This window comes from Porites lutea, chromosome 12 (genome assembly GCF_958299795.1).
Source record: "Porites lutea chromosome 12, jaPorLute2.1, whole genome shotgun sequence".
Lineage (NCBI taxonomy): Eukaryota > Metazoa > Cnidaria > Anthozoa > Scleractinia > Poritidae > Porites > Porites lutea.
In genome coordinates, this window is record NC_133212.1 from 21140420 (window position 1) to 21153855 (window position 13436).

Here is a 13436-nt window from a genome sequence, read left to right on the forward strand (position 1 = left end):
TTTTTCAGACTCAAAAGCTAGAACAACTTTGTACAGCAAAGTAATAGTACCACAGGAAAGTACTGCTCGGTAGCTTTCATTTGAATGGTAACCCTCTAGGATTCATGAGCAGCATCAAACGCGAGTACCACCTTGTACAACAAAGTAAATAGTACCACAGGAAAGTACTGCTCAATTGCTTTCATTTGAATGGTAACCCTCTAGCATTCATCAGCAGTCTCAAAAGCGAGTACCTCCTTGTACAGCGTAATATGCAGTGCTACAGGAAAGTACTGCTCGGTAGTTTTTTTTTATGGTAACCCTCTAGGATTTCAACAGCAGTCTCTAAAGCTAGAACCACCTTGTACAACATAATAAACAGTATTACAAGAACTATTGCCCAGTATTCATTTGAATGGTCACCATTAAGGATTTCATCTACGTACTCAAAAGTTAGTACCACTTTAAACAGCAAAGTAAAAAGTACCACAGGAAGTACAACCTGCTCAGTAGCTTTCATTCGAATGGTAACCCTTAAGGATGTCCACGTTATGTTGCATAATTAACAGCACCACAGGAAATAACCGGATTTTTTTTCTTATGAGCCAATAGAAAGTTCAGCGACGTATGACAACGTTTGGGGTGGATTTCCAGCGACATCTTGAAGACTCAAACACAGAAGAAAATGTGCCGCACATCATCTCGGCTTGCATTGATGAAATTGATAAACGAGGTAGGCGATACAACTGCTTCACTCTGTTCTTGCTAGTTTGCATGTGACGTCATACGTTTCTGGAAAACTGCCCACCTATCCCTTCCCTAAGCCAACGTTAACACTTACTTCTCACTTAAAGCAAAATGTTGGCTTAGGGGAGGGGTAAGGGGGATGGATCATTATACGTTTCTGGGAAACTGCCCACCTACCCCTCCGCTAAGAATTGATATCTTCGACTTAGGCAATGTTCACACGGCTCCGGACGATTTTTCGACCAGTTGAAAAAACGTGCTGCACGGTGGGGCAGCGTTTCGTTGTTACGCTCACACGGAACCACCTTAACGTCCTTAACCGTACGAAAATTTAGACGCCTAGCCGTTCAAAGTTCCATGTGAGTGTCCGGTCAAATTTTTCAGCCGTTCAAAGATTCGCACAGTGCCCTGTGAACAGAGCCTTGATGCAATATATCAAACACGAGAAACAGTGTTTCGTCATAAGATCAAACACTGAGAAAAGAGTTGGAAATATGACGCACCTCGGAGTATTTTGACGAACTTCGAGATGATTGACATTGTGATGGAATACTGAGTGGAATGTTTGTTATTACTCTTTAAAGAAAACGATTGTAAAGGAAATTGAGGATGCAAGAACGATGAGTACTTCTTCAACAAGCATACTCGCACATTAAACATGATTAAGGGCGTTATCCGCGGTTTATTAACTTTTCTTTTTCCCTTTGTCATCTTAGGACTCGATGTTAAAGTAAGTGTCTAAAATTTATGGAATTTTTTGAGTTCGTTTGTCTTTGTTTTTGAGGCTTGCTTTGTAAATCTGTTGTGCTTTCTGTTTCTTTTAGCTCCGGTCACTGATAAGCTTTTTTTTTTTTAATTTTTAGGGGATTTATCGTGTATCAGGAGTAAAGTCAAGAGTCGAAAAACTATGCCAGGTGGGATTATAGATGTTTAAAACTCAAATCACTTTACCTTGTGCTAGAGTAGTTACAAAAGTTTTTTATTAGATTTAGGACTGCATAGCTTTTATAGTCGCTTTTATATTCCTGGCGTCATTCCTGGCTCATAAACAGAAAAAAATTCGCTGACCAGTCACCGCGGACTCAAATTACTCAAGAACCAATCAGAATTTGTAGCTGGTACCTAGCGCGGGAAAAAACGCGTGTGACACACAGTCAGGCTCGATTGATGCCGTTATTTGTGGCAAACGTTTGCGTGAATATTAGGCAATAGGCTAGTTTCGAATCATCAGGTTTCATACTTGAGTTGTTGTGTTTACTGGAGGTTTGAGTTTATCTTATTTTATTTTTCGTCTTAACAGGCGTTTGAGAATAATGAATACTTGGCTGATTTGTCAGAGACTCCACCCCACGTGATCGCAGCTGTTCTTAAACTTTATCTTCGGCAGGTAAGCAATATCGCCTTCTCAGAGTTCTTCTACCTTCACTGTTAAAAAATATTACAGGGTTCTTACAGAGACTTAAGTTCTTGAAAAAGTTTTCAAATTTGCCCAGCAATATTTCAGGCGTGGAAAAAGTCGGGAAAATGGAGAGAGGATCTAAAAATGGTAAAAAGTCTTGAGTTTTATTTTTAAAGCTGCAACAAGTGCTTTAGAAGTGATTTGGTCAAGTCCAATCTTAGACCATTCTCACCCGTATGTTTGCTACGCACCATGAAAAAAGCTTTGTTCCTGCGTTTTTAAGGTCTCTGTTGATCACCTGAGCCAGGTTCCTCGAAAGATGGTTAAAGTTTAACCCACGATTAAGCCAGATTTCAAGCACGGTTTTCTCGTCCAAGAACATGCAACTCGAGGTTACAAAATACTGTTGAGCCTTTTTAATAATAACACAAAATGTTCCCCTAAGCAATGCATAGGAATGTAAAATACAAAAACGGAACAGAATTTTAATCCTGGATTAACGCTAATCGGCCTTTCAGGAACCGGGCTCTGTTTGATAATTTTGAGTCTGGATTAAAAAAATTATTGTTTTGGAAAAAAGTCTGGGAAAGATCTTAAATTTTGGATGCAAAAATCTGTGGAATCCTGTGGTATTAAACTTTTCCACCCTCGTTGGGTGAGCAGTGGCACTCCATCCCTCCATTTGTCGTGATAACTGAGCTATGCTTTATTCTCTGACGCTGTTTTACTTTTTTCTTAGCTTCCAGAGTCGCTGCTGACTTTTAGACTGTATCCTGAGTTTATCAGAATAGCCAAGGTAAGCGATTTTCTTTCGTATTTCTCAGTAATGACATTTCAGTGGCAGATCCAGGGGAGGGGCCCGGGAGGCCCCCATATGTTTAGATCAAACTGAGACAAACTGAGACCCGAAGGGCCGCCCGGAAAAAAAATTTTTTTAGAGACCTGCTCCCCCTCCCCATCTTAGGGTCTGGATGACCGCCCCTCTCCTCCCCCCCCCCTTATCTGAAGGTCTGGATTCGCCACTGCATTTCATCAATCGTCGCTCATATTTCACGAAGCTGTCACAGGCCTACCAACTTAGCTGACGTATTTGTTAGTGCAAGAGCGTTGCCCTGTGATAGCTTCTCTTCCAGTGATTCGTGAGAGCTTATTACAGTGAAACTCCGTTTAACACAGTCCCACCAGGGTACGTTGCATCGACAGGGACTCGTTATATCGGGGTCTTGGTATATAGAGGTTTGTTATATTAGGATTTTGTTGTAGGAGGGGTTTATTATATCGGGGTTTCATCATGTAGGGGTTCGGCTTTTGTTACATCGGGGTTTCGTTCTATACGGGTGCGCTATATCGCTTTTAACTGCATTTATTTACAGAACGGCAACTCTCTTTAGCATTAACATGGTTTATCGTTTATTCTGCGAATTCCAACTTAGCCGACTTCCATTACTGTGTCTCCTACTGTAACCTTTTGTAGTCACAAAAAATGCGCAAAAACCAAAGGTAACGGGTTTTTTTGTTATTTATTTTTTTCAGGAGAGCTTTGCTGTCATAAATAACAACATGACGTGCAAGGATGCTTCGGAAAATCCAGATCTCCGGGAAGAGTATACTAAGCTGCTCGGGAAACTTCGGGAAATCGTGATGAAGCTTCCGACGGCGAACCGAGTGACTGCGGCGCGTTTGATCATGCATCTAAAGCAAGTATCCGACCACAGTGAAGCGAATGCCATGCCTGGGAGTAACCTGGCGATTGTGTTTGGACCAACACTGCTCAGACCATGGTAAAAACTCTGCAAAAATAAAAAGAGATAAAGTAAACAAAACGAAACAAATCAATGTAAACCTATCAACGACTTCGAGCTGTCTTAGTCTTGGGTTGTGTAACAGAGTCGTCTCATTGGTGATAATTCTAACCGGCTTAGAATAACAGTAGCCTCTTCCAGGCGTTAAGATGATGCGGAGCGCGCGAAAAATTGAAACCTCGTGTTCCTTTTACGCTCGCCGCGTACGATTTAACTCACTCCCCACCATCTGAACGCCTAGAACAGGCTTAGAATAACAGTAGCATGGAAAATGTGTTGTTTGGCTAATGGAGTCCTTTCCTCTTAAATCTCTTGCAGTGAAAATGAAGCAACCTCCACTCTTTCCACGCTTGTAGAGATGCCTCATCAAACTCGCCTCGTGGAACTGTTAATCGCTAGTCCTGAGGTAAGTGTTATCACTTTTAGTCCCAAACCTCTGAAAGTTACTAACAGTAGGAACAAAGACTTAGACTATTCGCCCTCCCCTCCCCTTTTTCTCAGTGCGAGTTAAATCGCTACATTCGAGAGTCCGCGGCGATCGTGCTTTCTTTTTTATTGCGCCTGAGGGCGGGGATGGGTGGTGATATGGTTCACAATCTTACTCTTCCGGAATGTTATTCGAAAATCACAGTGTTCTTAACAGGCCTCGGCTTTGTGGGATTTCCGACGGCGCATTCATGCAAGAGGGTGCCCCCGAAATGAGACAAAGATGCTCAAACGTTTAGCTGAGCAATTTTTTTTTCACACACAAGAAAACACTCTAGCCTGTTTTCACCAAATGTATGTCGATATGCCTGAAAGCACAGCCGAAAAAAGAAGGCACGGCATACACGTTTCGTTTTACTTCCGCTGGACAGACAGACATGTGGGGTTGTGGATCACAAAACAACTTTGTGGGGTTATACTTGGAGCATTGATTACAGACCATTTGGAGTTTGGGCTCTTGTTAATCTTTTGCCTTGGGTGTCACAGCTTGGTGTCAGAAAGCTTGGTTTAAGTTCGTGTTTATATTCCCTAGGTCTTTGACCTTCCAGAAACGGACGAATCATCATCTCGCGAAACGCCGGTCGAGGTATGTTCTGTGAATTTTTTTCTGTGGGGCTGTCTAGGAGCAGAATACTGACTTTGCAGGCCATGTTTTGATTCATTATGAAATCCATTCCGGTTAGAAATAGAATTTTAAAATGTTGGTTTCTTGAGGAGAGGGGGAAACCGCGGAACCTAAAGAAAAGACTTTTGAAGCAAGTTGCGAGAAAATCGTTTCTCGGTCCTGGAAGTCGTGTCTTCCCTCCCCCGGGTGTTCGTTTTTCTACGTAGACGACCAAATACAGTAATTATGACTGGGCCTGCCACAGGCAGCCCAGCAACAAGGCAGAGAACCAACAACAAACTCAACCCATATTCGCCACTTTAGCGACGAGAAGGAGACTGGGCCGAGTGCACTTTCGCAAAGACTTCTGGGACTGTTACAAGGGACGGGGAAAAAAGTTAGTCAATAGAGAAATTAAGAGTCACGTTTACAGCAAACGGCAAACGTGAGATTCAAGTTGAGAATTTCTCAGAATAGAAAATAAGCTGATAAAAACTGTCCAGAACAATTCTTATGGATAAAACTGGCTTGAAACGACTTACTTTTGAGTAGAGATAATAAACAATAAACGACAATTAACGGGGAAACTTGGTCATGTGTACAAATTCACGTATGCGTGAATCATAATCTCTCTAGTAGCTGACGTGACCGGCGTGTCGCCAGTAACGATCCCAGAGAGACACAGTTGCGAGACACAGTTGTGCCTTTCTTGATCCTCCTTGAAGCGTATGTTCTTGCATACGAAGACACACCCTACTTTTCGATGCAGAATTCCCGCCAGACTGGTGTTGTGAGAGTTCATGGGTTCGAATAATGACAGGGAAACAAACATTTGCCTACTCCACTATTGTGAAAAAGCGGATATTACTTACTTCTTTTGTTCTTGTTTACAGAAATTCACTCCTCCCAAGACCGACAGAGAAGGCAATTTGTTTGCCATCCAAAGCGTTCGATCTAGTGGTAATGTCGTTGTTCATCTTGTTATTGTTGCATAAAGGCTTGTCTATTTTTCGTGTTTTCGTAACTGTTCAACAGAAGTAACTGTTCAACAGAAGGTTTCCAAAAATGTGTGCTATTCCACAATTGGTTCCGGCTCATTTAGAAAATGTACTTTTCCTTGATCATTTTACCAGGTGTTAACCCAGACGAAAGTTACGAGGCAGAAGATGAGGCAAGGTAAGATTTAACCTTGTCAGTCAGCCTAAAAATGCTTCAAATCCGAACTTCCATATCAAATTACAAGTATATATGAATATAATGAGACACAAAGCTGGACAGCGCTACTCACCGGATAAATCACTGTTCATTGGATAAGTATGCGAAAAACCAATTGCGCTATCCAGTGGATAGAGATTTATCCGGTGGATAAACAACCGGGGTCAGGATGATTTTATGTTCATGGCTGTAACTTGGTCCGTTTCTTTTTACTTATCAATCTTGTATCACTTAACCCTTTAAGCCCTAAGAGTGATCAGCATCAAATTTTTCCTTGCAATATCAATGCTTTGTAAAACAGAGAGGTCATGAGAATTACGGACATGGTCACACAAGATGAAGTTGCTTGATATATTATCAATTTCTCCCCACTACCTCTGTAGGAAATGAATAGGGGCAACAAATGAGAATTCAAATTTTGATCTTAGGCTTTAAAGGTTTATCATCTGTGGTGTTAACTATTTTGGCAGCTCTCTCCACTTTTTTTTCTTTTCGCCATTTTGAATCGATGTGTTTGCAGGATCAGTCTACAGTCGAGCCTCCATAAGCGTGACCTCGTTCCCAGGGAGGAGAAAAGAGACCTGGGTACTAGTTTTCCATTTGCGACTCCTGCTCATAGCCCTACCTCCGTCCAAAATAATTTGAAAAAAGGAGAAATTATGACTTTCCCCATTCAGGCCATTTCCCAGTTCCAAAAAATCTCACTTTCAAAGCGAGGCTAAGTGCGAAACCATTGATATGAAAATGATTTTTAATTATGATGCAAACAAAACTCATTGTCACAACAAAGGTTTCGCACTTAGCCTCGTTTTGAAAGTGAGAGTTTTTGGAACTCGGAAATGGCCTATTGGAACCGCGAAAGTGACCTCCTTACGGGTGCTTAAACTCTATTTCATACCCTAAAGCGAAGTTGGGCGGATAGAAGAAATACACTGAAAATGAATTTGACTTGATACTTGTAACTGTCATGTGTTAATGAGGCATGCGTTATTTACATTCGTGTAGCTACATCAACACTCCAGACACTTCCCAGTCTCCCACGGAAATCTCTCCACCTGTTCATCTACGTCACCACTACAGACGGCCAGTGTAAGTACAACGCATGCGTCTCTCGCGTACGTCACGCAATCTTTTCTTTTTACGTGGTCTTTTCTCGCAACGCAATCTTTTTTCTGGTAATGGGGTATAATTGTACTGATTACTTGTCGTTCTTTTCTTGTAGAGCGGTAAATGTCCCTGATTCATCTTTAGAGCCGCCGAAGTCACCTTCACCGTCAACGTAAGTTTCCAAAGTTAAATATTTGTCTTGTCTTCGTTGCAGCTCGCTAACTGTCCATAATCTTCTTCTCAGATCTGTCATCTATTTCCTGCAGATTCACTTCCGGTTATTGTCATTTTGAGGTCGCGTGTGAAACTGGGTCGGTGTTGTGCCGAATAGCACTATGGGACTGTTTTAGAGGCGCTATCTCTTTTCTTATTGGTTGTCTCAAGATTGCGCGGGAAACTGAGTTTAAACTCGCCCCCCAAAACAGCCCCATAATGCATTTCGACACAGTTGCACCGGCGTAATCTCCCGCCAAACCTAGAAATGACCAGGCCCCAGTTTTTGAGAAGGTTGATAGCGCTATCCACTGGAAAAATCCCTATCCAGTAGATAATGCAATTGGTTTCCTTAATACTTATCTGGTGGATAGCCCTATCCAACGTTTCAACAACCGGAAACAGTAGATTTGCATGGATCTTCCAATTAAGAAACAACTTGAACCTATATTTCTCCTCTGTTCGCGCTATTCTTTTACTTGTTCTTTTCAGTTGTAGACAGTTTTATAGGAAATCTGGGTCAGTTTATTAAAACTTTTGCTAGTACAATTTAACAGTGTGGCTATTATTTTCACTATCTCAATATTTATACCTATAGGTGTAACTGAGTTACACTTTTAAAAGTTGTTCTGAACTGACCCAGTAAGTATCTGTTTTTGTCTCTACTATTGCGTTTTCCTTCTTTCTTCATATGTCAGTCTCGTTTATTTTGTTATTTTTGCTTATTTTATGCAGCGGAAGTGGCCTTGGTTTCGGATCCGAGTTCTTTGATCTGCTGGCCAAGTCCAACAACAGAAATGATGTGGTAAGTTAACGCATATATGGTCCTGACAGTAACTTGTTATATGTGGCAGAATGGTCTTGTGTCCTGGTAACGAAAGACATGTCTCTCAAACCCACCTCTGTCCCAGGCCTTCTTCCCGTTTTTACGTTCGAAGGGTGGGCTGGGAAGGAAGATGCTTTTCCCCGAAAGTTCTGACTATATTCCCGAGGCTCGAATACTCATGTTTTACATTTAAATGATATTTTGGTAGTCCCCGGCGTGTCGCGGGAGCATAAAGAAACATCACGCATTGTTTAGAGTATTGTGAAGTTCTCTTACGGCTCAGCTGTATTTGCTTACGAGTCAAGAGAGATTGCCTGGTGGCAAAATACTAAGATGAGTATCCGATCTCTGTATCTTTTCTCCGCAGAATGAACGCGCTCGATATACTATTCCCGAATTCCTATTGCCCCATGAATCATCGATACCCGTGGTACGACAAGAAGACTCCGATATAGAAGACGAATACGAGGATGACACTACTCAAGGTAAGAGGCAGCGCTATGGGAGGGGAGGTAGGGGGATTTGAGGGGTTCTTTTCTCAAATTCCTCACCCCATAAACTTCAGGGAGAATGGGTCCAAGGATCGGCGCAAAGATTTCTGGGATCATTGCTCGGAATGACTTGTACCCATTCTCCTGCAGTGTTGTCGCCAAACTTGAAACTCGAAACTGGCTTATATAATTTTCTTTACTCAAAATAGTGCCCCCATATGGAAGAAAAATATAAACCAGATCGCAATTGTTTTTTTTCTGCAACTTTCATCATCTTTTTTCCCTCTGAGAGACGAATGGAAAATATTTTAATCGCTGGTATTCTTAAATACGAACAGCGATGGCGGGCGTTGTAGTAAGGACTATTTGAGAATAGATGATTATTTTTTTTGCTTTTTTTTCCCTCTGTATAGGAACGAGTGGGTCACGCACTCCAGATGATGACCTTGATCCATCTCGGCGAATAAGTTCGCCGCGCTCTTCAAACGAAAATTTAGCCGTCGACGACAAAGCTAACGTACCTAGTGATTTGGCGGACTTGATGTCTCGGAGATCGTCGTCACATTCTGTCGCGCCGAGCGTCATTTCGGACTTCCCTGATTCTGATTCGTTGTTACCAGATCTGTCCGATACGGTTAAACCGGGCAAAGTGGATAATTCGGAAAGCATTGGAAAGCCCGACAAAGACCCGAGACTTGCTGATATTCAGTCCGAGTCTCCTGATTCTCGAGTTCGTACATTTTCAGGCGATGCTGACGCCGCGCGACCTCGTCCTAGAACGTTGGGATTATTGAAAAGAAATTCAGATCTACCTGGTCGTGTTCAACGCGTCGATGTTTTGGATACGGGTTTTTTCCCGATAGGTATGAAGTCTTCTGTAAGCGATACGAATCTCATTAAAGATCCCTACGCTATCGAGGAGGAAGTACCCTTCGTGCTGGCTTCAAAAGCCGCGGACTCCTCTGTTAGCCCTGACGATAGTTTATTAACTGACGATCTCGTTTCGTTCGAAAAAGGCAGTATAAGCGACGAGGAAAGGGAAACGGTTGAGGACGATGCTGCTATAACACGTATTGACATTTCTGAAGTACCTGAACCTGCAGAAGATGAGCTTGATCACAAAGATGCTCTTTGTGAAGACACACATACTCCTATACAATCTCCGTTAATAGAATCAACGATAAATGCGGTGTCTCCCAGAAAGCAACGACCTCCACCAGTTTCGGTAAAACCTGCGCGATCTCCTACGGTAGAAAAGAGAGACTTTACACCATCGGAAAGTCCGTCGCCCGAAGAAGCGCCGAAGGTGGGATCACGTGAGCTTATCGTACCTGTTATGACTGCATTACAGGAGCGGAGAGCGTCCACTCCGGATTGCTCCACGTCACAATCTTCGACAGATACTAAAGTCCCGGATAGAGCTGAATCCCCGAGTGCAGAAAAGGTGAGCGGAGGTGACGAGAAAAGATCTGAAGCCAAACCCATGACTAGGTCAGCTTATACTACACGGATCTCTGTTAGAGATCGCCTCCAGCAATACGAGAATAACCGTCCCGGAAAAGTCGACTCTGGTCGGAAACAGTCGGCGTCCGAACTTTTTAACCCGAATCCAGTGTCTTCTCGGAAGGAAATGTTCGAGCAGAAGGAACGAGGGCTTTATAAACGTGTTGGCGACATGGGAGTGAGAAAACCGAGAAGTGATTCTGGTAGTGGCTCTGGCTCTTCCAGCGGCAGCCCTAAGTTGTCGAGGAAATTGTTGAATAACAGTGACGATAAAAGCAGCACTTTCGGTGCGAAAAGTCCGCTCAGCGGTAGCCCCAAGTTACCAAGGAGACGGTTGAATGACAACATGGATGGAAACAGTGCGGAGAAAACAAAACCAGTTGAACAGGAAAAACAAGCTGAGCCTCGGCGCCGTGAAAGAAGAGATCAGTCAGGAAAATCTGATCATCCACGAAGCTTGGTTCCAGACAATCTTGAGAAAAGAGACGCTCTGAAACTCGATTTACATGATGGCGAAAAGGAGACTTTGTCTCCGAGAGAAATAGATATTCCTCTTGATCATGAAGAAATGAATGATAGGCAAAGACCGCGAAGAAGCCCGAACTCGAGCCCGAGAAGCAGTCGGACGAATGTCGTCCGTTCTCCGTTTCCCGATGTTAGCAACGATGAAGAACGAGAACCACAGTTCGTGTGATCGTTACTTCGTCGATGTTGTTGTTTCTGTGTAAGTGGTATTGGAAGGAGCTTTGTCAGTAAACTTGATATAACTTAAAAAACTAGTAACTTAACTAGAACTTGATAACTCGTCGCGTCTTGCCAAAAAATAGCGCGAAGATAGAAAAATTATTAAAGTTAAAATTGTACAAAAAGTCAGAAGGTCTAATCGGAAGGTGAAGGTCGAGTGTGGTTGTTTTTTTGGACAAAGCTGAGAGCTCGTTGTGTTAAATTGATGGCTTACTTGAATCTTTTTTGCTTGTTCGTTTTCTCCTTCGTATTCCTAGCTACCTCGCTTACTTCATATGGCTAAGCAATTAACTGTAAGACAGCATCAGACATATTTACATATTTATTTACTCTTAACAGACATTAACCGTCTTCTTTTTAGTGAAAGAAACGTTCTCATTCATGGATTGGCTAAATGTTCTCACGCCACTTTTTTAACCTATGAGGAGTAAGACCGTAATTGGTCTGTTACGTGCAATTCAACTTCGTTTTGACCGTCAGAATGTCTGACTGGCTGAAGTATTAATTTCCGTTGTTTTTCTTTCGACTTTCGAAACTTAACAAAAAGAGCAATTTTTTATTTACGGGTCAGGGTTTGTACGCGTCTTGAAAACCCTTGAATTTCAGGAGTCCGATTTCAAGGCCTTGAAAGTACTTGAATTTCGCTTTTGGTCCTTGAAAGTCCTTGAGTTTTTATTGAACAAGATCGAAAATGTTCTGCACTATCTGTAAACCCATAGTTATTAGAGGAGACTGGTTATGAAAAGCGGCAAACATCAATGATAAAAACAACAGTGCTGCAGTTTATGTTGGAAGCACCCTGAAAGTGCACAATCCTTTGTTTTCTGTTGGCAAATTGTTACGGAATAAATTAATGCAACGTTTTTATTGGTCAATGCAATCAAAATGATAGGAATTCTTTTGAACGTTGTGCACTTTCAGGTCCACAAAAACAAATAACAAAGGAGTCTGACGGGTTTCATAACCATTCCACTCAATTAACTATGGTAAACCCAAAACGTAGATGTTAACACAAACATTTTTCTTGGTTTTGAGGTAAAATTGTCATTAAAAAAAAAGTCCCTGAAATTTCTAGTTAGGGTCCTGGAAAGTCCTTGAAAAGTCCTTTGTATTTTTGGCCTGAAAAAGTGTACGAACTCTGAGTCGTGTGGAAAAAACGAAGTTATTGCTCTGGCAAATAACAGTAGCAGATGACATAAAAAAAATGAACGAATACAAATTAGCAGGCGGCATACCCGTGTTAGCAAGTGTGGGGTCAGTTTAATAAAGCTTTCACAGTTGTAATTCACAAGTGTAGCTATTGTTTTCAGACTCTAAAACAATGGCTACACTTGTAAGTTATCCTTGTAACAGTTTTATTAAATTGACCGCTGATTTGTAAAAAAGTGGCGCGAGATTTTGAGCCAATCACAAAGCTATGCGATGGAAAAACAAGACGACCGCGAGATGTCTTTAGCCACATTCGAAACCCTTAACATATAACCACTGATATCAGTCTTCTTAAATTTGCTTTGAAAAGAAACGGAAAATCTCCGCGAAAGCCGTCGCCTTAAATATATATTTTTATACAGACATGGTCAGAAGTTTGGTCTATATTGGTTGTATTTTTGAATGGAATTATCAGATTTATATATAAAACTCAAAAGAGAGCTGGATAATAGAGTTGATGAGATGATGAGCTTGGAAAAGATTATGTCGTAGTAGAAGAGATGAATTCGTTTCTGTAGATCCGAGTCTGTGATCTCGCGAATAAGCTGTCTTTAGCTTGAAGTGGGGGCTACGCAAATCTCAGCCGAGACTGGGATTCCAGTTTTAACCTGGTCAAGAAAGAACTAAGGCTATTGCTCTTTTCTGCATACCTCACAAACTCTTCTTCAAAGAGCGAAACGTTTTATTCTATTAAATAGTTGGGTAGAAATAATTTAAGAGTTCTTTTTAACATACTTCATTTCAAGCTATTTACTAGTTATCCGCGAGGTCATGAATATATTACTCTTTGCCTCTTATAACAGAACCCACTAAAGAGTATATTTTTTTAAACGTTTCTTGGCTGTATGTCTCAAACGACTCAGGCGTTTCAAAAACCAGTAAAGAGTAACCTCAGTTGAGTCTTTTTGTGTCCTGAAATAGTTACTTTATCTTTTCCCAAAGGCCTTCCTTATTCCTGGACCAACCGCAGTCTTCGAATAAATTACAGCTGGAATATTAATCAGTGCCGCCCTCCGCTTAGCGCCCCCGCCACTCAACACGGTTGAGGTTTCTTTTTTTTCGGGCCCGCAATAATTTTCTCTTTTAGCATTAAAGGTGAAGAAACTAGATC

General features: G+C 41.8%; 1 protein-coding gene across 4 annotated transcripts in view; it reads left to right on the forward strand.

Moving 5' to 3' along the window:
* The window catches only part of LOC140922103 (rho GTPase-activating protein 45-like), a 39436-nt gene extending 26212 nt beyond the window's left edge, over positions 1-13224 (forward strand). For 3 of the 4 annotated variants that reach the window (XM_073372123.1, XM_073372125.1, XM_073372126.1), the window contains 15 exons: positions 592-712; positions 1443-1456; positions 1590-1640; positions 2027-2113; positions 2865-2921; positions 3659-3906; positions 4246-4333; positions 4946-4999; positions 5911-5977; positions 6151-6193; positions 7238-7321; positions 7455-7511; positions 8288-8357; positions 8746-8863; positions 9283-13224. In XM_073372123.1, coding sequence (XP_073228224.1) covers positions 592-712; positions 1443-1456; positions 1590-1640; positions 2027-2113; positions 2865-2921; positions 3659-3906; positions 4246-4333; positions 4946-4999; positions 5911-5977; positions 6151-6193; positions 7238-7321; positions 7455-7511; positions 8288-8357; positions 8746-8863; positions 9283-11066 — 2943 coding nt within the window. In that variant the 3' untranslated portion in view covers positions 11067-13224. The remainder of the gene's footprint in view (positions 1-591; positions 713-1442; positions 1457-1589; positions 1641-2026; positions 2114-2864; positions 2922-3658; positions 3907-4245; positions 4334-4945; positions 5000-5910; positions 5978-6150; positions 6194-7237; positions 7322-7454; positions 7512-8287; positions 8358-8745; positions 8864-9282) is intronic. The other variant, XM_073372124.1, reaches the window with a different exon arrangement.
* The last annotated feature ends 212 nt before the right edge of the window (positions 13225-13436 follow it).